Source organism: Natator depressus, chromosome 6 (genome assembly GCF_965152275.1).
Source record: "Natator depressus isolate rNatDep1 chromosome 6, rNatDep2.hap1, whole genome shotgun sequence".
NCBI classification, from domain to species: Eukaryota; Metazoa; Chordata; order Testudines; family Cheloniidae; genus Natator; species Natator depressus.
Window position 1 is genome coordinate 113922683 of NC_134239.1, and position 22907 is coordinate 113945589.

General features: G+C 40.6%; 1 protein-coding gene across 3 annotated transcripts in view; it reads right to left on the reverse strand.

Annotated features, from left to right (window-relative positions):
- AKT1 (AKT serine/threonine kinase 1) overlaps window positions 1–22907 on the reverse strand; it is a 108777-nt gene that overhangs the window by 50983 nt on the left and 34887 nt on the right. For all 3 annotated transcript variants that reach the window (XM_074956344.1, XM_074956342.1, XM_074956343.1), the window contains exons 3-4: window positions 9985–10113; window positions 225–336 (exon numbers count right to left, since the gene is read on the reverse strand). In XM_074956344.1, the coding sequence (XP_074812445.1) occupies window positions 225–336; window positions 9985–10113 (241 nt within the window). The remainder of the gene's footprint in view (window positions 1–224; window positions 337–9984; window positions 10114–22907) is intronic.

Sequence of the window (22907 nt, forward strand, 5' to 3'; positions counted from 1 at the left end):
CCCACCCTCTGAAAAATCAAGCCCCTTTATAAAGGTCTCTCAGGTTGGACCACCCCAAAATTGTGACAAAAAGATCATTTGTACTTTTGAAAACGTAAACCTATTAGATTCTAGACCTATGTCACCTGAGAAATCAGAGCTTTTGCAAGGACTGCACTAATAGCGCTGAACATTCACATCTGCTTTTGCAAGTAGTTTATGTATTAAATATGAATGAAACATACCGCTCCTCTAGAGTCTCCACATGAAATGTTCTTTCAATTACTGTGGTCCACTGGAGGCATCTAATGATGAATGTGTTTGGTTTAGGTCGTTCTGTCTTCATCAGCTGGCATTCTACCACAATCAAGGAAGAAAAAGTCATGGTACATAAGCAGGTTTAAATAATCATTTGTCTTTATTCTTATCTAGCAAACTGTTGCAATTAATCAGCCACAGAAATCTCTAAGTACTTCTTTAGGAGACATAAGACAGTTTGCTATGCTGATGAAACCAATAAATAGCTCAGCAGATAGTCATTTAAGCTTTGCTTGAATCAAGTTCTATTTAGAAAGCCTTCAGAGCTGACCAGCCATACAGGGTAATGCCACTAAAGAGATCCAAACTCAGGTCCCACATTCCCCTGACCGTGTGGAGCAGAGCACATGACAGGGGCAGTTCACAGTGGGTCTGATTACTGCATCCACTGAGGTTAATGGCAAAGCCCTCATCAATTTCAGTCACACAGGATCAGGCCCATAGCTTTGAAGAAGTTAACAGAGAGTTTCAGAGTAGCAGCCGTGTTAGTCTGTATCCACAAAAAGAACAGGAGTACTTGTGGCACCTTAGAGACTAACAAATTTATTTGAGCATAAGCTTTTGTGAGCTACATCAGATGCATCCAATGAAGTGAGCCGTAGCTCATGAAAGCTTATGCTCAAATAAATTGGTTAGTCTCTAAGGTGCCACAAGTCCTCCTTTTCTTTTAGCAGAGAGTGTGTTTTCAGTCCTTGTTCTACAAAGACCCCTGTGGCTAACAGAAAGATCAACAAAACAGTCTCTGGAGGAAAGAACCTCCAGTCCTCATTACCTTATCATTATAAGGGGCAGATCACAAAGGGGCATTCTGAAAAGGACCTTCTTAGCATAAAAAACACCCAGAGAATGGATGTGCAGACACCCATGTTAAACTCTGGTGACAGCTTTCACCCCTGCAGATACCACAACACAATCTAAACTAACAATTCCACAGAAGTAAGGATCATTTCATAACATCCATAAACCATAAAGTGGACTCCTTATACCGTCATTCACACAGCACTTTCTTCACAAAATTATTTCTGCATCTCTTAGGAATAAAGTGGTCCTTTTTTTCTTTCTTTCAAAGCCACATTTGGTATTTTATGGCCATTCCTCATGAGACAGACAGCTTAAGATCCTTCAAATTTGGGGCCGACATTGATCCTCATTAATAGCAGAATGGCTGCTGTAAGCTGAACAAACTCAAGTAAGTTCAGTTAAGTAGCAATCTTCAGGCTATTTTAAGACATTTTTTGTACCTAGTTTTCTGAATTGCATTCAGCAGAGCTCTAATAATAATAGAGTTCCTCCTTCTAATGGAAACCTCAACCAATCGCCCAAATAAAAACAAAAAGGACCAAAAAAAAAAAAGGGAAGAGTTGTTGAATGTAGCTGTTCTTGTTCCAGCATCAAGTCTCTTGCTCTGTGCTTTCTGAAAGCACTGCCTCATTATTATTTGGTCTAAAAGTTCTAAATTAACTTCACAGTAAACAAAAGGCCCTATAAACAGTCAAGAAGACATCTCTACTTACTACTAAAGCTTCTAACAGGTTCCTCCTTCAGTAAGATACAATTTAGTAATGTGTACTATCACTCTGGATCCATTCTTTTCTTAAGAGTATACACTCTAGCATTGTGAGGCAAATTTTATTATTGTGAAAACTTAGAGTGTCCCATTTTAAATTCAAGCCGTTAATTAGCACATTGTCTGTAAGATAAAATATTTACTGCCAGGGTATTTGGGTTCTGTATTTTTGGCAATATATTTCATGCCTCATTTGCTGCTGAAATTATAAGCTTTTCAACAAGTAATTTTGCCTTTTTTATCACAAGAAAATCTAATTTTTCTTTAATAGCATGCTGAGGTTATACTGTGTCCTACTAAAGAATTGCAATAAGAAAAGAGAAAGTTTATTAATGAGTCATGGAAAGGTTTTAGTGTGATAAACAGCACTTCCTCATTCCCTAGAAAAACGAACATTAAAGAACCACCACAAACAGATGCAGTTATGCTTTTATTATGCTGTACCCACCTCTACTGCATGTGCTCCTGTAGCTGCCACCATCTTTTAAGGAACTATAGTTTACACTGTATACTATGATAAGAGTTAGCATGGTCCAGTGGATAGGACTGTGGAATGAGTTCTACCTTTGGCTCTGCAACTGACCTGCAGCGTGACCTTGGGCAAGCCACTTTACCTCTCTTTGCCTGTTTCCCCTCCTATTTTTCGTCTGTTTTGTCTAGTTAGACTGTATTCTCTTTGAGCAAGGACTATGCGTTTGAACAAATGGAGCACTGATCTTTGCTGAGGCCTCTAAATACTACTGTATAATACAAACAAATAATAATACTGGCTATAGCTAATGAGATTAAAAAATTGTGAGTTGTCTGCTATGTTTACCCTGCAGCTCAATATTATTTTTAAGAGACTATTAATAAAATTTTTTTTACATGTATTTAGTCAATGTCCTTGTCATGGACCCGCTTGCTACACTACTTGATATCTATGAATAGATATTTTCAGCTAGTAAATATTTCTGTAAGTCACCATAAAAACAAAAATTAACTACTTAACTTCAGCATAACAAACTATGCTAGGCTTTTCAATACAGAGAACGGGACCAATTAAATATCAACACATTTCATCTAAATCAGCACTGTCCATTGATATTTGTTAAGCTTGCTGATCCAGCAATCTTTAACGCATGCAGCAAGATGAATAATAGAGATTTGTCAGTTAATAACCACTATAATTCAAATATGTCACACAGAAGTGTTTTGTTTGGTGAACAATATGCTGTCTAATTACTCTGCTCAATCATAACAGAACGTATCACAAAATGCAGTAATCTTTATTTTTAACTTGCATTACACTAAAGTACTGTACCACATAGATTTTTTAAAAATTAATCAAGTTACTACCCAATTTCCTCCAGACATAGCTGAGTCTCCTGGACTTTATTTTATCAATGAACCCAGGAAATACCTCTTTTAAAATAAATAAATAAATAAAAAATCTTTAAATCTGACAGTGCTCTTTGTGGTACTTTACAAACTACTCAGGACAGGTTACCATTTTTATATGTCAGTACAGCATCATGCACACCTATAGCACTCCATAAATAAAAAGTTATTACTGGCCCTATGATACTATGGATGACTGATATCACATTTTTATGTTCTGATATGAAAACAACCTCATGCCTCCAATATCAGCTGAAGATCACCTGCCCACTTAGAAAAAACAATCAGTCCTGTCAAATGGACCCATACCACTATTCCCCATTTGCAACGAAATCTGTACTATAAACTGCAGCCTGTTTAAAAAAAATGATGTAAACTATTCTCAAGAACCTCTTGATTCTTTCTTGGCATTTGGTCTTAAAATAAGTAGGACAGAGAAATTGTTTAACAGGAACAGACACGAAGGCATTCAAATGCAAATGATCATTTTGTATTTGAAAGACACTTAGTATTATCCTAGTGACTTTCTAAAATGTCACAATATTTGCTTCCCTAGCACTTAAGCTAAAAGCCAGATTATTTGTGATGAAGGTGTCAAACTCTGCTCCCTATTTAATGACATCACGTTTTAAACCAATAATGTCAAGGAAGACACCTTCGCTCCCCACTTTTTTTTTTTTTTTAATAAAAAAAATTAAAAGGACAGACAGTAAGAAGAGCGGTCTGGTGAAGAAGAGATGGTTTGAAAAGGCAAATAAGGAATGTTGTGTCTCATAGCAAGCCTTCTCTCTGTGCTACTGGATAGACCTAATCATACAATACCAAGGTGCAAGTGAGAACAGAGTTCTGAATGCCACCGTATGCCCAGAGTCAGCAAGGTATGTAAATTCATTGGACCCTGGAGATCGCTGATAAAATCAAGTTATCTACTGGAATCTGATCACCTTGTGCAAAAGGTCCAGAACACTGATAATTCTTGGCCACAGATACACAGTCCTGCCCATAAAACTACTACTAGTTTAGTTGGGCGACTGCAGTTATCATATACCAAATGCAACAAAACCTCTTATATTGAACATAGTCCACTCAAATTTTGATGACAGGAAAATAATCTGTTCCTTGTAGCAGGCTCTTCTCTATTTCCATGTTAATTTTTTCTATAAATTACCTCTTTCAGATGCATAAAATTTAAAGGAGGGTTTATCATCTAATATGGAGATGTGCGTGGCAACCAGAGATTACCATCACTATGAGTTCCACTAACCTAAGCCGTTCATAGCAATAGAATCTATTTGTTATTTGCCTGCATGATCTCTGGGGTGTTTTACATTATTTCAGAAAAGATCCGCATGAACACTGATTTGCTAGAAGGTCTCTTACCTAATCTCTCTTGGTAGTGCAGGAAAAACAAAATAAATTACCAATAAGAGCAGAGATTCAACCCTGCAAATCTGTTGGAGCTGCACACTCAGAAGGATTAGACATTAGTTTTGATGGAATAAACTGAAATCACCAACAAGTATTTTATGGGAGGAAATTTCCAAATTGTATCCTTGAACTACACAAACAGGTGAACGGAGATTTCAAAATGTACAGTAGGCAAAGGAGAAGCAGGCTTTTTCTTTTTTTCCTTTTTTAAAATAAAGATAAGACTGATTTTACAGAGGCGGCTTTTCAGACAAGCTTTCACAGACAGTGATGGGATCAAAGCCCATTCCATCTGAAGCATGAGAGTCTAGCCTGATCCTAGGGTAGCGAGGGACTTGCAGATTGCAAAACTGTAGATGCAACTTATATTTCTGCACCTACTGTGGAGAAATGTGGTTAGTATTGGACCCACTGTCTTATTTATTCTTCCTCGGGGGTGGGGGGGAATCAAACTCTTCTCTAATACCATCTGCCCCCTTCCTTCAGTGTGTTATTCTCACATGTGTAGCAGGAGGTGCGACTTATTCACAACAAAACTGGAATACTCAATATTTGAGTTTTTGCATTTCATTACAAATATGAAAATGGCCCTATTTTCATTTAAAACCTTTTCTTCTGGAAGATTAGACCACTGAGTGAAAACTGTTTTCTAGTGGAAAACATGAAGATTTCAGGCAGCAACAGAGTAATTTTTGAGCAAAAGTAGTTTTGCCATGAAAAATCTGCAATTTCACAAGTTTTTGACAGAGAAAGAGCCACTTAGTTGAATTTCACTGAATAGCAAATATTTGGAGTTGTGAAATTACTGAAAACAAATTGAAAAGTTTTTATGTAACACTCTGGGGCAAGCCTGTCCCCACTTTTGCTAGTATCAACCTTCCCTGAGCCGCTGCTAGCTATGTGTATCCCGCTGGCAGAGTGAAAATAGTATTTTGGGCTGTGTTCTTCATCTGATACTTGTAAAGGAAGCCCGAGTTAACTTTATACATTTTGGACGGCCCTTTACCCAACTACAAGCATGCTTCACAGACTAACAGACTCCAATGAAAGTGGGCGATCAGATTTGGGGGCAGAGAGAGAAGTTTGAGCAGGCTCAGAGAGACAAGAGTGTAACATAACTGGGTCTCCAATGCCAATAGTATGCAGGTGATTCCCAGTTCTATTTAAAGTGCCAGAGCTCAGTGCCTCGATGACAAGTAGCTGAACAAAGCTAAATCTGAGCAAGATGGAAGAGAGTGTCTAGTGAGATCTAAATAGTTTTTTTATACCATGCTCATCATCATAGTATCTGAAAGCCTTCCAGTAGAGCATTAAGCAATGTGACCACACATTGGTCAAGTGTTTGTTCTTTCACTCTCGTCTCAGAAGGAGAAACATGTGCAGAAGTGTGTCTTATTTTGGTAGGTTTTTTTTTACAAAATAAATATGCCCGTTGCTATGTGTTTGTATTAGAGAAGGCAAGATCAAATAAGCGTGCCTTGCACTTGGAGTGGAAAGTGGTGCGGTTTCTGTCTCCCACACGGATAACCTTTACTCTTAATAATAAGGGTCCCACTTGGCCAAAAGAGCGTAGTTGTCAATTATGGTCTTTGTCCCAGAGCTTTAGATGGTCTTTTAGGTATCCTGAGTCCAGGCCATGGAGTGCTTTGAATATAAGGACCACGCCAGTGAATTTGATTTGAAGCCAGCAAAGAGTGTAGGAAGTTGTGATGCGTTCATGGTAGTTTCAACAACTAGCCCAAACTACAATCACTGCCTCAAGCAAAGATGTCTGCCGGTTGATCATCAAGACAGTTTGCAGTCTTGGGATCCTCCTGGACTCTTCATTGCCACTGTATTTCCAAATACCAGCAGCTTCCAAAAACACTTTTCCTCCACCTCCCCATTCTTGCCAGGATGATACCCCTTATGGTGGACCTGTGTCTGTCTGTAAGATACTCTGATACCATGACAATGAGCTTGTTATACATGCCTAGACCAACAGGCTTGATCTGCCAAAAATTCTCAGAACCCTCAACTAAGGAATAAGTTAACCCCTTCTGAATGAGTTATGGAAGAAAAGCAGAAGAAAGGAGGTAATGCTCACCATTTTCAAACCTTAGCATTGACCTTTCCTCTGTAATTACCATAAAAATATAGTTAGCATCAACTTAATGAAGGTGTTAAAATCTTCAGGGTACATATCAAGTGCTTGAAAAGACAGTCTAGGACTTTGTCTACACTACGCACCTTTTAGCGACACGGCTTTGCTGCTACAGCCGTGCCACTAAAAGACACTCAGTTTAGCCGCTGTTTGTCATCAAGAGAGAGCTCTCCCACCCACAAAAAACTTCCATCCCCAACAAGCAGTGGTAGCTTTGTCAGCAAGAGAGCGCTCCTGCTGACAAAGCGCAGTTTACACCGGTGCTTTTCATTGGCAAAACTTTTGTCTTTCGGGGGGGGTGTGTTTTTTTAACACCTCTGAACAACAAAAGTTCAGTTGCCAGTGTAGACAAAGCCTAGGATTTAATGGCTTTCTGCTGCTTTCTTTACTTTTCTGACCTGTAAGGAGAAATCAGCATAAAGAGGGAAGCATTATAGGCTCTATCATTGCTGAAGTGAAAATACTAATCAAATCTCTCTTGGGATTGGCTTGGCAAGACAAAAGCCCCAAACACACACACTTGTCATTCTGGACTGATGCAACTTGTGATAACACGCTCGTTTTTTACTCCCAGCCTCATCTCACCCTAAAATAAGTGACTACACACCTATTGGGCACATGGGTACCAGGTCTGTCATGTGAATGGCTGGCACAGAGCAATAATTCCCAAGAACCTTTTTGTGTTTTAATAGGCCTCAGGATGCCCTAGAAGAAATCTGATTGGAGATTCATTTTTGTACCTAATCTTTAAAAGGCATCTAGCTCCCCCCTCAATGTATAGAGTGCCCACTGCTGCTCCTCAGGCAGAGCTTCACTACCCAGCCTACCAGGCAGGGACGCTCAATGGAGCACTCTTTATAACAAATGCTGCATGATTCCATTTGTAAAGCTGTGGGAAGTGAGGTGAAATGAAGGGCGGACTGCATATCAGCATGAGGAAGATAGACGTTGAGACAGAATAGCGGACAATAAGATGGAACGGAAGCCAAAATAGGGGACGAACAGGTTAAAGAATATTTAAATAAGTTAGATGTATTCAAGTCGGCAGGGCCTGATGAAATTCATCATAGGGTACTTAAGGAACTAGCTGAAGCAATCTCAAAACCATTAGCTATTATCTTTGAGAATTCCTGGAGGACAGGTGAGTGGAGAAGGGCAAACACAGTACCTATATTTAAAAAGGGGAACAAAGAGGACTCAGGGCATTATAGACCAGTCAGTCTAACTTGGATACCAGGGAAGATACTGGAACAAATTATTAAACAACCAATTGGTAAGCACCTGGAGGATAACAGGATTATAAGGAATAGCCAGCATGGATTTGTCAAGAATAAATCCTGCCAAACCAACCTAATTTCCTTCTTTGACTGGGAAAGTAGGGAAATGTGATCTAGATGAAATTATTATAAGATGGGTGCACACCTAGTTGAAAAACTGTCCTCAGAGAGTAGTTACCGATGGTTCACTGTCAAACTGGGAGAATGACTCTAGTAGGGTTCCACAGGGGTCAATCGTGGGTCCAGTACTATTCGACATTTTCATTAATGACTTGGACAATAGAGTTGAGAGCATGCTTATAAAATTTGCAGATGACACCTTGCTGGGAGGGGTTGCAAGCACTTTGGAGGGCAGGATTAGAATTCAAAACAACCTTGATAAACTGGAGAATTGTTCTGAATTCAACATGATGAAACTCAATAAAGACAAGTTGCAATTGGCAACTCAATTAGGAAGGAAAAATCAAATGCACAACTACAAATTGGGGAATACCAGGATAGATGGCAGTACTGAGGAAACACATCTGGGGATTATGGTGCATCACTAACTGAAAGAGAGACACCAATGTGAAGCAGCTGTGAAAAAAGGCCAGAATTCTGGGGTGTATTAACAGGAGTATTTCATATAAGACCCAGGAGGTAATCGTCCTGCTCTACTTGGCATTAGTGAGGCCACACTTGGAGTGCTGTATCCAATTCTGGGGGGGCCACACCTTGGGAAAGATGTGGACAAATTGGACAGAGTTTAGAAGAAAGCAACAAAAATGATAACAAGGTTTAGCAAACCTACCCAAGCAAAGGTTAAAAAATCCTGGGTGTTTACTTTTCAGAAAAGAAGACTGGGGGAGTCAGGGGACCTGATAACAGTCTTCAGATATATTCAGGGCTTTTATAATGAAGATGGTGATCAATTGTTCTCCATGTCCACTGAAGATGTACAAGAGGTAATGGGCTTAATCTTCAGTAAGGGAGATTTAGGCTAGATATTAGGAAAAACTTTCTAACTACAATGGTAGTTAAGCTCTGGAAAATCCTTCTAAGGGAGGTTGTGGAATCCCCATCATAGGAGATTTTTAAGAACAGGTTGGATAAACACCTGTCAGAGACGGTCTAGGTTTATTTGTTCCTGCCACAGCGCAGGGGGCCGGACTTGGTGACTTCTCATGGTGCCTTCCAGCCCTACATTTCTACGAACATGGTAAAGAATGCCCAGGAGAAGGGAAGTAGGAAGAGGACCAATTTCTATTATCCCCTGAGCCCAAAAATTCTCTTGTTGCCTCTGACACATAATTTTGATTTTAAAATAAATTAAAAAATTGAACACACTCCATCAATTTCAGGGCCTGATCTCATGCCCATTGAAGTAAATGGAAAGACTCCCATTGATTTCAACACACTTAGGACCATATCCAAACAGCAAACATGTAGTTTAGGGTTGAAAGCCCTGATTCTGCAATGTTCTTAATCTTATACTACTGAATGGGATTAGCCATGTATAAGTACTTTGCTGAATCAGGGTTTAAAATTAGCTATTTTTCCCAATGTACAACGTATAAGAAGAGTAAAGGTAAAATAGTAAAAGAGTATTTTGTATTGTAACTATAAACAACAATTAGTAAATTCAACTAGAAAAGACTGAAAAATAACAGTGTATTACATAAAGTAAATGCAATCACACCTTTGCATTAATCATTTGTACTTCAAAGCTACAAATCAGATTAACACTGCAAAATCTAATATTGCATAAAATGAAAACTTTTTATGTTTTCATAGAACATTTGTCTTGAGCTGATTTTGATTTAACATGAAAGATATTGTGTATAAGGGCTATGCGTACAATAATTCTGTAAAACCCATACAGCAAGAATGAGAGTGCCTGTGAAAATGCTTACGAGCTACGGAGAAATTATTTAAAGGGGATTCCCGTTGGTCAACATCCTGCGGCCGCTCTTTGTAGCCAATGAATGTGCCATCGTTCTTCAACAGAAAATACCTTGGCCTCCATGTCTTTATGTATTCTCCTGGAAAAAACAGAGCAGAAAAGACAGTAAAATATTCCATATATTCCATCCTAATTCCTCATGTTCCAGAATTCCAATGAGAACCTCTTTAAAATATTAATACTGTACATCCTCTTAATACAGAAGGCATTTTAATTCATTGTTTGTTCTGCTGAAAACAACAGAAAAATATAGGCATCAGTTCAGATATTGACAGGGGATTTAACCATAAAATGGGATTTCATAAAAAGTAAATAGCTATATTTCCCCCATCTATGCCTATTTCATTCAAATTCTGCAACATCTGCCTTAAATGCAATTTAAAATTTAAAAATCAGAGCAGATGTCCTATGTATTATTTTTGCCATTGTCATTTTTCATACTGACACGTGGAGACATTTTTTTCATTTACATTTTGCAGCGCAAGTATTTTAAACAATGGTGGGTAATTTAGTAATTAGTCAACTGCTTTATCAAACCCACAATAATTTTTAGAGCATAAAGAGGCAATTCTCCACTTAAGTTACATAACATCACTCACTCCTCTAAAAGAATGAAGCACAAGAGAAATTGCAATGTGAAGGGTAAAAACCTAACTTTTAATACGCAAAAGTTCTAAAGGTCCTTCAAAGTGCTTGCTCTCTCTTTTCTGAAGAAAGCATCCCTAAAGCATACCATGCCACTGGTCGTATGAATGTTTTGCAGAGATAGTGTATTGTTACACACAAACAATACAGCCACACACAAACTCCTGGCAACAGAAGTAACAGTGATTACAAACATCAAATCTCTATTTACTAGGGAAGCAGAGTGGTCTACTTGACAGGGCATTGGACTGGGATACAGAAAACATGGGTTCTATTCCCAGATCTACTACTGACTTGCTGTGTAACCTTGGGACTCCAGCCCCATCTATTCCCCCCCTTCCGCTGAGGCCCCGCCCCCATCCACTCTTCCTCGCTCGCCGCTTTTCCCCTCGCACCTTCTCCTGATCCAGGTCAGGAGGGACTTGCCTGCGGAGTCAGGGTTGGGAGCTGCAGCCGCCCGATGAAGGTAGAAGGCAGCCCCAGCTCAGCAGGGGCTGGAGTGGGGGGTGATGACTGGCGCCTCCCTGCCTACCCCACTCGCAGTAACCAGACTTTAGGTGTCTGGTCAGTAGATCTGCCAGGTCCCCTTTTCAATCTGACCTTCCGGTTGAAAACCAGGCTCCTGGCCACCCTAGGCATATCACCTCCCCTCACACTGCCTCTGTCTCCCTTCTCACTCTTTGCCTTTATCTGTTTAGACTCTCATTCACCACAATTCTGCAGCACCTAGCACAGTGGGATCCAATCTCAGCAGGGCCTCTAGGCACCATAAGTAATTTCTGAAGAATTATTTCTATTGCATTGTGCCTAGAGGCCCTCAATCCTGGTGTTAAACAAATCCAGGGACTCTCCTCCAAGCTTTCTTCATCACTTGCAATTTGCTAATTTCATTCAGTTTCATTATAAAAAGCATGCAGGTGCACATACATACAGGAGAGTTCACTGTAGCAAGATATAGTGATCCTGTCTGGTTGTTTGAAGGGTTTGCTCCCAAATTAAATAATAGACAAAAATTACAAAAAAAAAAAAAAAAAAAAAAAAGGCACAACAGGTTATTGACCAAGACTCCTTTATTCAGCTCTCTTCCCATCCCCCAACCCCACCCCACCTCTCCTGCTGTTCTGCTTTCCACCCCAGGTGATTTCTTTCATGATGATGTGTACTCTGCCCCAGGAACTCCCCTACAGCTGCCTTGCCTCTTTCCCTCTCCCACCTCTCCTTCTGTGGTGCAGCCTCCTCCTGCTTCTAACACCAGCTGTAGTACCCCTTCCCTCTGCTCAGTCTCCTACCTTCTCTCCCCTTTCTCAGGGACACGCACACAGCTGGCTGTCGCTTGTTGCCACAATGGCTTTTTTCACCTTTTATTCTAAAGCAAAAAAAAACTCAGAGTAAGTGGAGGAGAGGATCTGCCCAAGACTTAAGGGGTGATCTCCTCTGGGTACTGGGACTGTCTGAGAACATCTATTAGCACTGATACAAGTGTTATTGCAGACAGAAAAAAACAAAGACCCTGCACACAATCTAGTATGTTTGCCCCGGTTGAAACAGGTTTAGAAATAGTCAGAGGTACCTTAGGAATTTCAGAGGAACTCATCCACGGGTGTTGTGATTTAACATTTACATTCAAAATGTTAAATATACTTTTTTTTTAAACCTGAACTTTAATGTAACACTGGCAACTCTTGGGAATCAGTAATAGGCTACGGAGCCTTTCACTTCTAAACCATCAGTTCAAATCCAGCCCAGGTCAGTAGTGTCCAAGAGTCATTACCATCAGGCTGTTTATGTACCTACTCTGAGTAGAATGAGCTCGTGGTGTCAGCTGAGATCTTGTAGACAAGAGTCTCAAATGAGAAGAGCCACCATCATGACTGGACAGGGCAGACTGGGGGCAGCTTGCCCACCTGCTGTCTGGACTGCCACTGTTTTGTGACTTGCTCTCTAAGGCCGTCAGGCTGGCACCATCTCCAGCAGTGAAAATGTTCTTCACTTACTAAAGCAAACGCAGCTACAGATAATGAGCATCAAAATAACCAATATCCACTTACAGAGGGTAAATGCTTCAGCTTACTCTACAAAATAACCCTCAACCCCTCCCAACAATACATGGTATATTTAAAATAAAAACAGACAAGGAAATAAGTTTCAAATGTGGAGGACTAAGCCCCTAATAATTTTAAGGTAGGTCAGTTTTCAGGCTTAGAAATCTTGATGATATCCCTTTAATGATGAACTAGAGCAGTGGTTCTCAAACTTTTGTAGTGGTAACCCCTTTCACACAGCAAGCCTCTGAGTGCAACTCCCCCCCCCATAAATTAAACAAACTTTTTTTTAATATTTAAGACTATTAGAAATGCTGGAGGTGAAGCGAGGATTGGGGTGGAGGCTGACAGCTCGCGATCCCCTGAGGGGTCTCTACCCCCAGTTTCAGAGCCCCTGAACTAGAGAAAGGGTCTAGTTCATCATTAAAGGGATTTAATTTAACCTGGCACCTTACAGTGTCTTGCTGAGTTCCCTCAACTCCCACCAACTTCAGTGTCTTCAGCACCTGCAAAATCTGACCCTCACTTAAAGCCAAAATTATAACTAATAGTTTTACCCGCAAATTCACTAAGAGTAAGTGTGTGACGTTACAATCTGCCCTTTGTGAGGAGTGGCATGTAGTTATGTCCCACGAGCAGACCAGAGAATGAATTCTGTCAGCGTTCCTCCCCTGTGTTCCCCCATTGCTCTGGGGAGGGAGGAAGTTATTTCACTTGTTTCATGGAGCAGCTCACTCCCAGCTATGCACCTATCCAGTAACTCTAGCCAGTCCCCTCCCACTTGCACAGGAAGGGACTGGAGTGGAAGGGTCAGGCAAGAAGTAGCCACTACTTGTACTTCCCACCACAGCCTGAGTCACAATCTGAGCAGGGTCCAGCAAGGGATTTTTACTCTTCCTTTCTCTTTTCTACAAATGAGTGACAATCTGCCATAAACTCTTTCTCGTCATTAAAGTTCTCAGAGGAAAGGTTTAATTTTAGAGACTTTTTTTTTGTTTTTTGTGTTTTTTTTTTAAAGTGAAATATGAGCAGGATTTCACACAAAACTGCACTGAGTTGTTGCAACAAACATTTTACCTCCTCTTTCCCATTTTACATTTTATAATTTTATTTCATGTTTAAATTTAATCACTCCAGTATTTTTGCCCTACAGCTTTATTCCACCAATAAGTTCCAGATAGAAACCCTTGAGGAATTAGGATTTTTGTTACCGTCTTCTATACGCTTCTTTAGAATAGGACCTTCACTTATTCATCACTGTAGCTGGTTCTCTTTCCTGATTCACATTGCTAATTTGCAGACTAGTAGTAAATTTCTAAATTTTCTTAAATTTTATGCTTGGTCTATGTCTGGAGCTTAATAAATTGTTGAGTCTTTTGGTTTTTGTTTGTTTGTTTATTTTTATTACCAGTATCAAGGATTACAACCAATCAGTAAATAATAAAGTACAAAAACAAGATGTCTTGATGACCTGCAGCATTATGAAGCACACTGCAGTAACTATAGCATATGTGCCATTACATAACATGCTCTGAAGTGACAGGATAAACCAGAAATGTAACGAATGGGCATGAAATTGACTTATCCGTGGTTACAGGTGAAAATGATTAGAGAAGCTTGAATATACACTTAATCTATAGATTAATAAAACCTTAGGAAGTCTGATCATCCATCTACGGAAGCACTGGAACACAAATTTGTCAATAAAAATCATGAATACATTTATGAAATTTCTGTTCTTGCTAAACAAGTTTAAATTTCTATGATCGGCAATTGTAACTGCTAAAAAATATAAAACCTACTTTACCTGTGACAGCTGTCATATTTTATCCCCCTTTAGAAACCATTCTTAAGTATAGAACAGTAGAGATGTTATATGTAAAGGAGTTGGAACTTTAAAAATAATTACTCAGTAAAGTAATAGAAATGTATGAAATGAGGTGAAGTTTTGCTTTTTTTAAAACTGTGTGTATAATTTTGCCTGTTTATTAGAATACAAACTAATTACAATAGGATATTTGAATATCTAAGACAGAACTCTACAATTTTTGTTAAAACAGACAAGATACAGCAATGTCAAAATGCCCGGACAAAGCTGATTTAAAAAACAAACCAACAGCCTTTCCTTCCACTCGTGTTTGGAGTGTTGGACATTGGCATATTTGAAGGGTGAGTTAAAACATCTTTTTTAAAAAAGGTTTTATGTCCTGATTTTATTTCTTTAAGACAATTGTAAGTAAAAACATATCTGAAGTGGCTTATATTAGTCATGTTGCTGCACAGCCAACAGTTTCAATACACAGAAAATTCAAAGTGCAAGAGATGCAGGATAATGCAAAAGTGTGTGTGAATAAGAAAAGTAAAACTGCAGTTTTATTAGGTAACAGTAAAAAATACTAATGAAGCACCATAGAAAACTGAACAATTTACAAAGCAAAACATTTTTTCCTCTGTGATTCATTGCTTGTGTAATGCCTTGGCAGTCGTCTTTGTTTTCAGTAACAGAATGCTAACAGTGCAAAGAGAGAAAAGCAAAAGTATATTTTATAAATCCTACATATAAAATCTGGATTTGAATAAACTCATCTACAACTTGCTAGCTTAAAAAAATATGTAAAATCTTTATACACCATTCTATTTACCCAAAGCAATTTTTGAACTGCAAAAATTCCAAAACTATACATTTCTGTAAATATACACAAAGATTGTTAGACCGATTTCATTTTGTTGCCTTGTCTCTGCCCCCGCACATATAGCACATTAAAATCCTTAATATACACTTTGGTAAACCTGTCTCATGCCAAAAACACTTTTCATTACAAGACGTACTGCAAAACATACTTGCACTTTAATATTTCAAAAGTTAAACATGAAACTCTTTTGGTTCATGAAAAGTTAATTCTACAGAGAATTTACAATAATGCAGGGTTATTTTTTTCCCTCTCCTCCCCACAACAGTGTCTTACTGAATCTGGAGCTGTCTACCACTGATAAAGTGTCTAACATCAGAAACAGCTGCCACTCCCTGGGAAGCTTACAGGGTAAGTGGAGAATAATGAGCAGCAAGCACCAGCAGAACAAAAGAAAATCCATCTTTATTTACCAACTGCTGCATGCTTGTTGCTGCATCAAACTCATTCAAAGCCAACACCACACCCTCTAATTCATAACAGACTATTCAAGCAGTCTTTGCTTAAAATATTTTATCTAAACTCATGCATACACAGAGGATTTTTAAAAAAAGAATTAGATTAATAAAGCAAGAATCGAACAAGTTTACAAAAAGTACAGGTTTGACGGTTAACCTTTTAAATGCCCCAAGCTAACTAGAACCTGCTTAGAAGCTTTGGGGGAAAAACAAGCCCACAATTATATTAAATGTACTAGAGTGACTATCAGGAAACTATGGACAAATAATGTATTATTTATTCTGCTCTGAGCATCAAAAAGCACCCTTATTAATGGACAAAACGAACACACTAAATATTACATACAGAGAAAATTATAATGCACTCCTTGATTGCACACATTACTATCTGAGTGCAACATGAACGTTATGCCAAATGCAGTACTAATGTTTCGCCAGTCAAAGAAAGAGAATGACTCATTTATAAAACTTCAATGGAAGCAAAGAGTGGTCTGCATCCTGTCTGCCCAATAAGGCTTCAGCAAAACAGATGCCAGCTTCCTTAAAGATGTGAAGTTTTTAAAACATGCCATCTCATGTGCACTGGTGTGACAGAAAAACGGGATGTGGATTTACAACTAGTGTCTGCTGTTCAAGCAAATTCTGTCCATTCACTTTAAAATTAACTTTATTAAAACCAAGACAGATTCTTTTGTTGGAAAGGGTTTGACAACCCTCCTTGTGGTGGTGGGTTTTTTTGTTTGTTTTTTTTTTAAAACAGAAGCAAGCAGTTTTCAGACAGGGAATTAGTTTCACATCACATGTACATTTGATGCTTATAAATTAGAGAAGTCAGTTATGCCAAACAAAATATGTGTTGTAACTTTTTTAATTTCTATTTTGTTTCCCTCAGTTGATATGCCTCCTTTTTCTCCCCCTGAACTAACTGTCAAAACAGTATTTGGGTTTAGGGAGCTTGGGAAAAAAAATAAAATGTATGCTAATGTCTTTCCCAATATGCTCACTAAGAGGCGAGGACCTCTGGTTTGTCTGCCTATTCACAGGAGTACAGAAGGGGGCCAGTGCTTTGATTATTTTTGGGTCACACTCTGGATGTGTTCTCAGCCTTTGCCTCCAGCATACAGCTGCGGACACTTTGGCTGTGCCCTGAATCTCAATGAGCCAGCTCAGACTGCAGTCAAGGGTGCTCCCCAATAGGGAGGTCAAGCCTGAGTCAGCAGACTGTCTGCACCAGACTGGCGCTCCACAGCTTATCCCAGCTCTTTTTCCTTTCACTGACCATATATGGCAGTCCACTGTCACAACAAGCTAATTCAGTGCAAGGCAAATCTGCTCACTGCTTTATTCTTACTCATTTTCCGTGCAGCTGGATAGTAGTACATTACATTTAAGGCCCTATAGCAGCCTGCATGACAATGATTGACATTATTGCCAACAGGTTAAGAAGAAATGCCTCTGCCTCTAGTGTGGCTCTGATTATCCTAAAACTACTACTGTTTCTCACGGTCACACAAAGCTACAATATATGGCACCTGCTTAATTATCATATCTTCAGGGAATTTGAAGAGGGGGGAGGGAAGCTGGAGGAGGGGCAAAGGGGACTGATTAAATGGTCTCGTGTTCAGAGCAGCACTTAAAAAAAATCTTCACACTGTACTCAAGTAGAAGCCCATTAAAAACAACCAAACAGCAACTTATGTTCATCTGGTTTCACACATCTGTAGATTATTTTTTAAAAAAACCAACGCCACATCTCTCACATAAGGCCACAGCTACAAAACAATACGACAAATTATTTGGAGGAACTAGCAAAACAAAGTCACCAAGATTGCTTTAGAAGCTATGTTGGTCTTTAAATATATGGACAGTGTAAATACAAACATTAATTAGGGGACCAAAAGATGCTCTGAATCATAAAGCTAGCTTGTGTGCACACTGGACACCTATGAGACATCAAAATAAAGAACATGGGGAAACAGACATTGATTATGACTTATTCAGGCACCATTTTCACATAAAAGATGGACGGTGACTGATTTTTACATTTTATATATACTTAAAGTTTTAAGAACACCCAAGTTCAAAACTAGGCATCATCCAACAAGCAACACCCTGATCTGTATCAGAATATCTATATTCTATACCACAGCATTTCAGTTTTACTTCATAGTATATTTGAAACACAGGGTTGGGTTTTTTTGGTTTGTTTTTTTGTGGGGTTTTTTTGCAGTGTTTTGTTTAGAAGGTCAAAAATGTTGCCATCCTGCTTACAGTAATCAATTTAAGCAATGCCAGATATTCCCAAAGGAGTCCAAGAGAATTAATCAGCATACAAAACTCCTTACTCCTACCTTTGGCACAGCTTACTCAGGCTAGTCCTAACCTACAGCTGTCTCTAGTGAGAAAAGATGCAAATGAAGTTTCATTAAACACTGCAATTTTAAGGATAGCTACATAAATTATAAGAAAGGATACACTGAGCTCTTAAAGTACGGTAAAAACAATCAGAGTGAACTTTGTCTCCATTACGCCATGGTGGAAGTAAAAGGGCTAAAAAGAAAGCTATTAGAAGCCATGCAATGTAATTTTAAAACTTTTCCATAACACAATATGATCAGCAATTACAGCATTTTAAAAACGAAAACATGCAAGTAAGAAGTGCCATAGTGTATTACTTTGTTTTTGACAAGTGCCTTTATGTATTTTAACAACAGAACAAAGGCCAGAGGCATCAAACTGAATTAAATGTATTTTGAACCGTTTTTTCCCAATGTTTTAGTTAGACTTTAAGGGGGACATGTCCAAAAGCACTTACGCAAACAAGCCCCACTGACATTTGAAAAAGTCTCTTGATTTTTCAGAAGAGTTGCGCACCTATAACTTCACCGTGACTTCAGCTGGATTTGTGGGTGATCAGCACTTCTCTAAATCAGGCCCCAAATACGTATAAACATAACCAATTGTTTGTGACGGGTGTGACATAATCCCCAAACAGCATAATGAGCACTAGTAAAATAAATACACTTTGCTGGCGTTTTTGGACACCCATGGACTTGTCTAAACAAAGTCTAAAGGCCTTGGGTAGCCATGAAGATTGACACACGCCATGCCTACACTGCAAACTTTTGCTGCCACAAGTTACCTCGACATAAAGCTGCCGCAGTTAGTATATGGCTTGTACATGTGCATACTTGGTTCCTTGAGTCTATGCTGCATGTACTCACCAGGAGCGCTTGTGTCAACTCACAGGGTGTGGTGCAGCATGGGTAGGTAACCCAGTGTGCATCTCACTACCATACAGCACACACTCGTTTGAGGAGTTTTAGCAGTGCATGATGGGGCAGAGACAAGTCACACAGGGGTGACTGGGAGCAATGGATCAACTTTCCAGCATCCAACTGGCTCCGTCTCATAATGTCATTTATATCCCATAATTTTCATGATTTTTTTAAAAAAATCCCATGAACTTGCACGGCCCTCCTCGCTGTCCACCATCTCGGACAGAAGCACTGAGCCTGCACAGCTCTACACTACTGCAATAAGTACAGCAAACACAGGACACACAATCCTCCAGTATTTTCAGAGCTGCAATGACAAACGAATCAACAGAGAACATAAGGATTTCTTGGAGGACAGATGGCTGTGAGACATAGTGAGAACCAATTCAAGACTGCTAGTGGCATTCACGGAGCAGCTGCAGACAGTGGTGCTTCTGGGCCCGAGAAACAAGCACTGACTGGTGGGTTCACATCATAATGCAGGCCTGGAACGGTGAGCAGCGGCTGCAGAACTTTCAAGGCCACATTCCCGGATGCGTGTGCTGAGCTTGCCCCAGCCCTCCAGCACAGGGACACCAAAATGAGAGCTGCACTTACAGTGGAGAAGCAAGTTGCAATGACACTGTGGAAACTTGCAATGCTGGATTGCTACTGGTCAGCGGGAAATCATTTTGGAGTTGGAAAATCCACTGTGGGGCCCATTGTCATGCAAGTGTGCAGGACCATTAATCATCTCCTGCTATGCAGGATTGTGACTCTCAGCAATGTGCAGGACATAGTGGATGGATTTGAAGCAATGGGGTTCCTGAATTGAGGTGGAGCAACGGATCGCACACATATCCCTATTTTGGCACCAGACCACCTTGCCACAGAGTACAGCAACAGAAAGGGCTACTTTTCTGTCGTTACGCAAGCATTCAGGGATCACTGGGGACACTTCACTGACATTAGTGTTAGCTGGTCAGGGAAGGCGAGTAACACTACCATCTTTAAGAACACATGACTGTTCAAAAAGTTGCAAGCAGGGACTTTCTTTCCTGAATAACGAAAATGCTGAAATGCCAACAGTGATCCTCAGGCACTGAGCATACCCTTTGCTCCCCTGATTCATGAACTGTACACTGGCCACCTCGACAGCACCAAAGAAAGATTCAACTACCAGCTCAGAAGATGCAGAATAACAGCTGAATGTGCTTTTGGTTGACTGAAGGGACGCTGGTGTTGTTCACTCACATGACTGGATCTCAGTGAAGAAAACATTCCAGTGGTTATAGCTGCTTGCTGCGTCCTGCTGTAAAGCAAAGCGGGGGAAGTTGCCACTGGAGTGGAGGTGAAGCGGTGTCTGCTGTGTTTGAACAGCCAGACACAAGGGCTATTAGAAGAGCTCACTGTGGAGCTATATGGTTCAGTGAGGCTTTTAAATACCACTAACAGCGAGCCACAGTAATACCTCCTGGTGTACTGTGCTCTACCTGGCCCTGCTGTTTTGGGGCCTCTTGGGAATTCTACATCTAAAGACTATAACACTGCAAATGCATACTGTACATTTTTTATTATTATACTGTGTTTGTCACTGATCCTATGAGTTGTGTTATACAGCACAATAGCAAGTATGTGGGTGCTTTCTGATCTGCTCGGCACTCTGCAGCATATGTTGTGAACTAATGAAGATGAATTGTTTTCCAAATAGAATTTTATTCAATAACAAAATTAGTGCAAAGAAAAATCTGTAAAATTTAAAAAGCAAATACATTAAAAACTTAATAAATTAATGGAACTGAACTTAACAAGGGGAGAGACTATTCATGCCCATTTTAGCTACACATACAGCAACCGTGGCTTTCACAGGTCAGTGTATGTAAAGCTGTGGTTGTCCTTACTGTCTCCCAGCATGGAGTGGTAGGGGGGAGGGATGCGACCCTGATGTCATGTGCAATGCTGAGGGGCGGTGTAGGGAGGTGCTGCAGTGGAGATCTCCACGGACTGCAAAGGCAGGCAAGCCTGGACTTGTTGAACCTGTAGGTCCACAAAAGTCTACAGCATCTGTGTTTGCTGCCAGAGAAGCCCCATTGTTTCCTGACACACATCCCTCTCCTTTTCCTGTTGGGACTCCCAGGCCTTTCTCCTGCCTGCTCTTTCCTTCTCCAGGCTGTCTGCAATATTCAACCTCCAGGCCCTTTGCACACTGTCTGATGCAGCACTGGCTTGCAGGATCTCATTGAACACGTCATCCCGAGTCCTCCTCTTTCTTCTCCTTATCTTGCTCACATATTCTGTGGATGTGGAGGGGAAACCCTTCAAGGCCACAACAACAGCAGCTACAGATAACACACACAATGTCAGTACAGTCACAACAGAAAGTGAAACTTAAGATTCAGAACTCCCTTTCCTTGCTCCCCTGAAGTGTTAAACAAGACATGCTTATTGACAGTTGGTCTTCAGAGTGCTTGCGCATGGCACCACTCACAGCACAAGCAACGGTGAGTACGGCCCACCAGGGGTGAGGGGAATGGAGAGGAAATTGCTCAGTTGCATGAAACCATGAGTGCAGGGCAATGGCACTGACTACTGGCACCATTTTCCACACATAGTGGTGATTTTAGCAGATATCTCACTCCTGAGGGTAACAGAGGCAGAGAGACCACAGCTGCAACTGGCCTCCCAAAGCTGCCCAGGCCCGTATGCTGCTAGCCTGTTTACTGTAACGGAGCCTGCTGAAGTTATCGCCAACTGGCGTAGGAAAGTGTCCTACTGCAGAAGAAGAAATAAAGGCTGCCATCCTTAGAAACCTCTGGGAGAGGACTGCAGAGCACCTCCATGCAAATCTCTCAGGAAGATTCAAGGAACATGTACATAAACAAACTGTGCTGCATGGCCCCCGCTGCCAAACTCTGTAGGGGAATGAGAAACAGGTAACGTTACCTCTCATTGTTGCACCGCTACCTCTTCTAGTACAAGTAAATAAATTAAAAGTCGATTATTGTGTCCTGCTAAGTTGGGGGCACCACCGGCACATCATTGTAATGGGAAAAGCAATTACACACATACCCAAGGTTCCTTCCCCTGTACCAGGCTTGCCTATGCTTAACTGGCAGGACCGACTGAACTGTGGTGGAGTCTCACACAGGTCCCAGCTTGCAACACAGCTGGATCCTCTGGTTACGTATCCCTCATCCTGCTCTTCTTCCTTCTCCATCTCCTCCTTGCTGTTCATGCCAAGGGCTTGTGACTCGGGATCCTCGGAGGTATTGATGTTGGCCTGCGGGATGGTGGTTGGGCCTCCGCTAAGTATGGCGTGCAGCTCCTTGTAAAAGTGGCATGTCTGCAGCTTGGCACCAGATTGAGTGTTGGCCTCCCTGGCCTTCTGATATGTCTGACACAGTTCCTACACTTTCATGCAACACTGCTTCTGGTCCGTCATACTCTTCTCCTGCATCCACTGTGCAATATGCTCGTATGTGTCAACGTTTCTACATCTGGTCCATAGCTGTACCTGTAACACCTCCTCTCCCCACAGGCCCAGGAGATCCAATATCACCTGTTTACTCCAGGCAGAAGAGAATGTCTGGAGCGTGTAGCTGGCCTGGTCACTGAGCAGTTGCACACAATGTAGAGCTGCTAGGTGTGCTCGCCAAGCTGGACAATCAGGAAAAGGCATTTCAAAAATTTGTGGGGCTTGAAAGGTGGGGCAAAGGGATCTTCCACTCTGCGTGACCCCTGGTCAGTGGCGTTCACAATTGTGACCAGAGTGGTCAGTGTC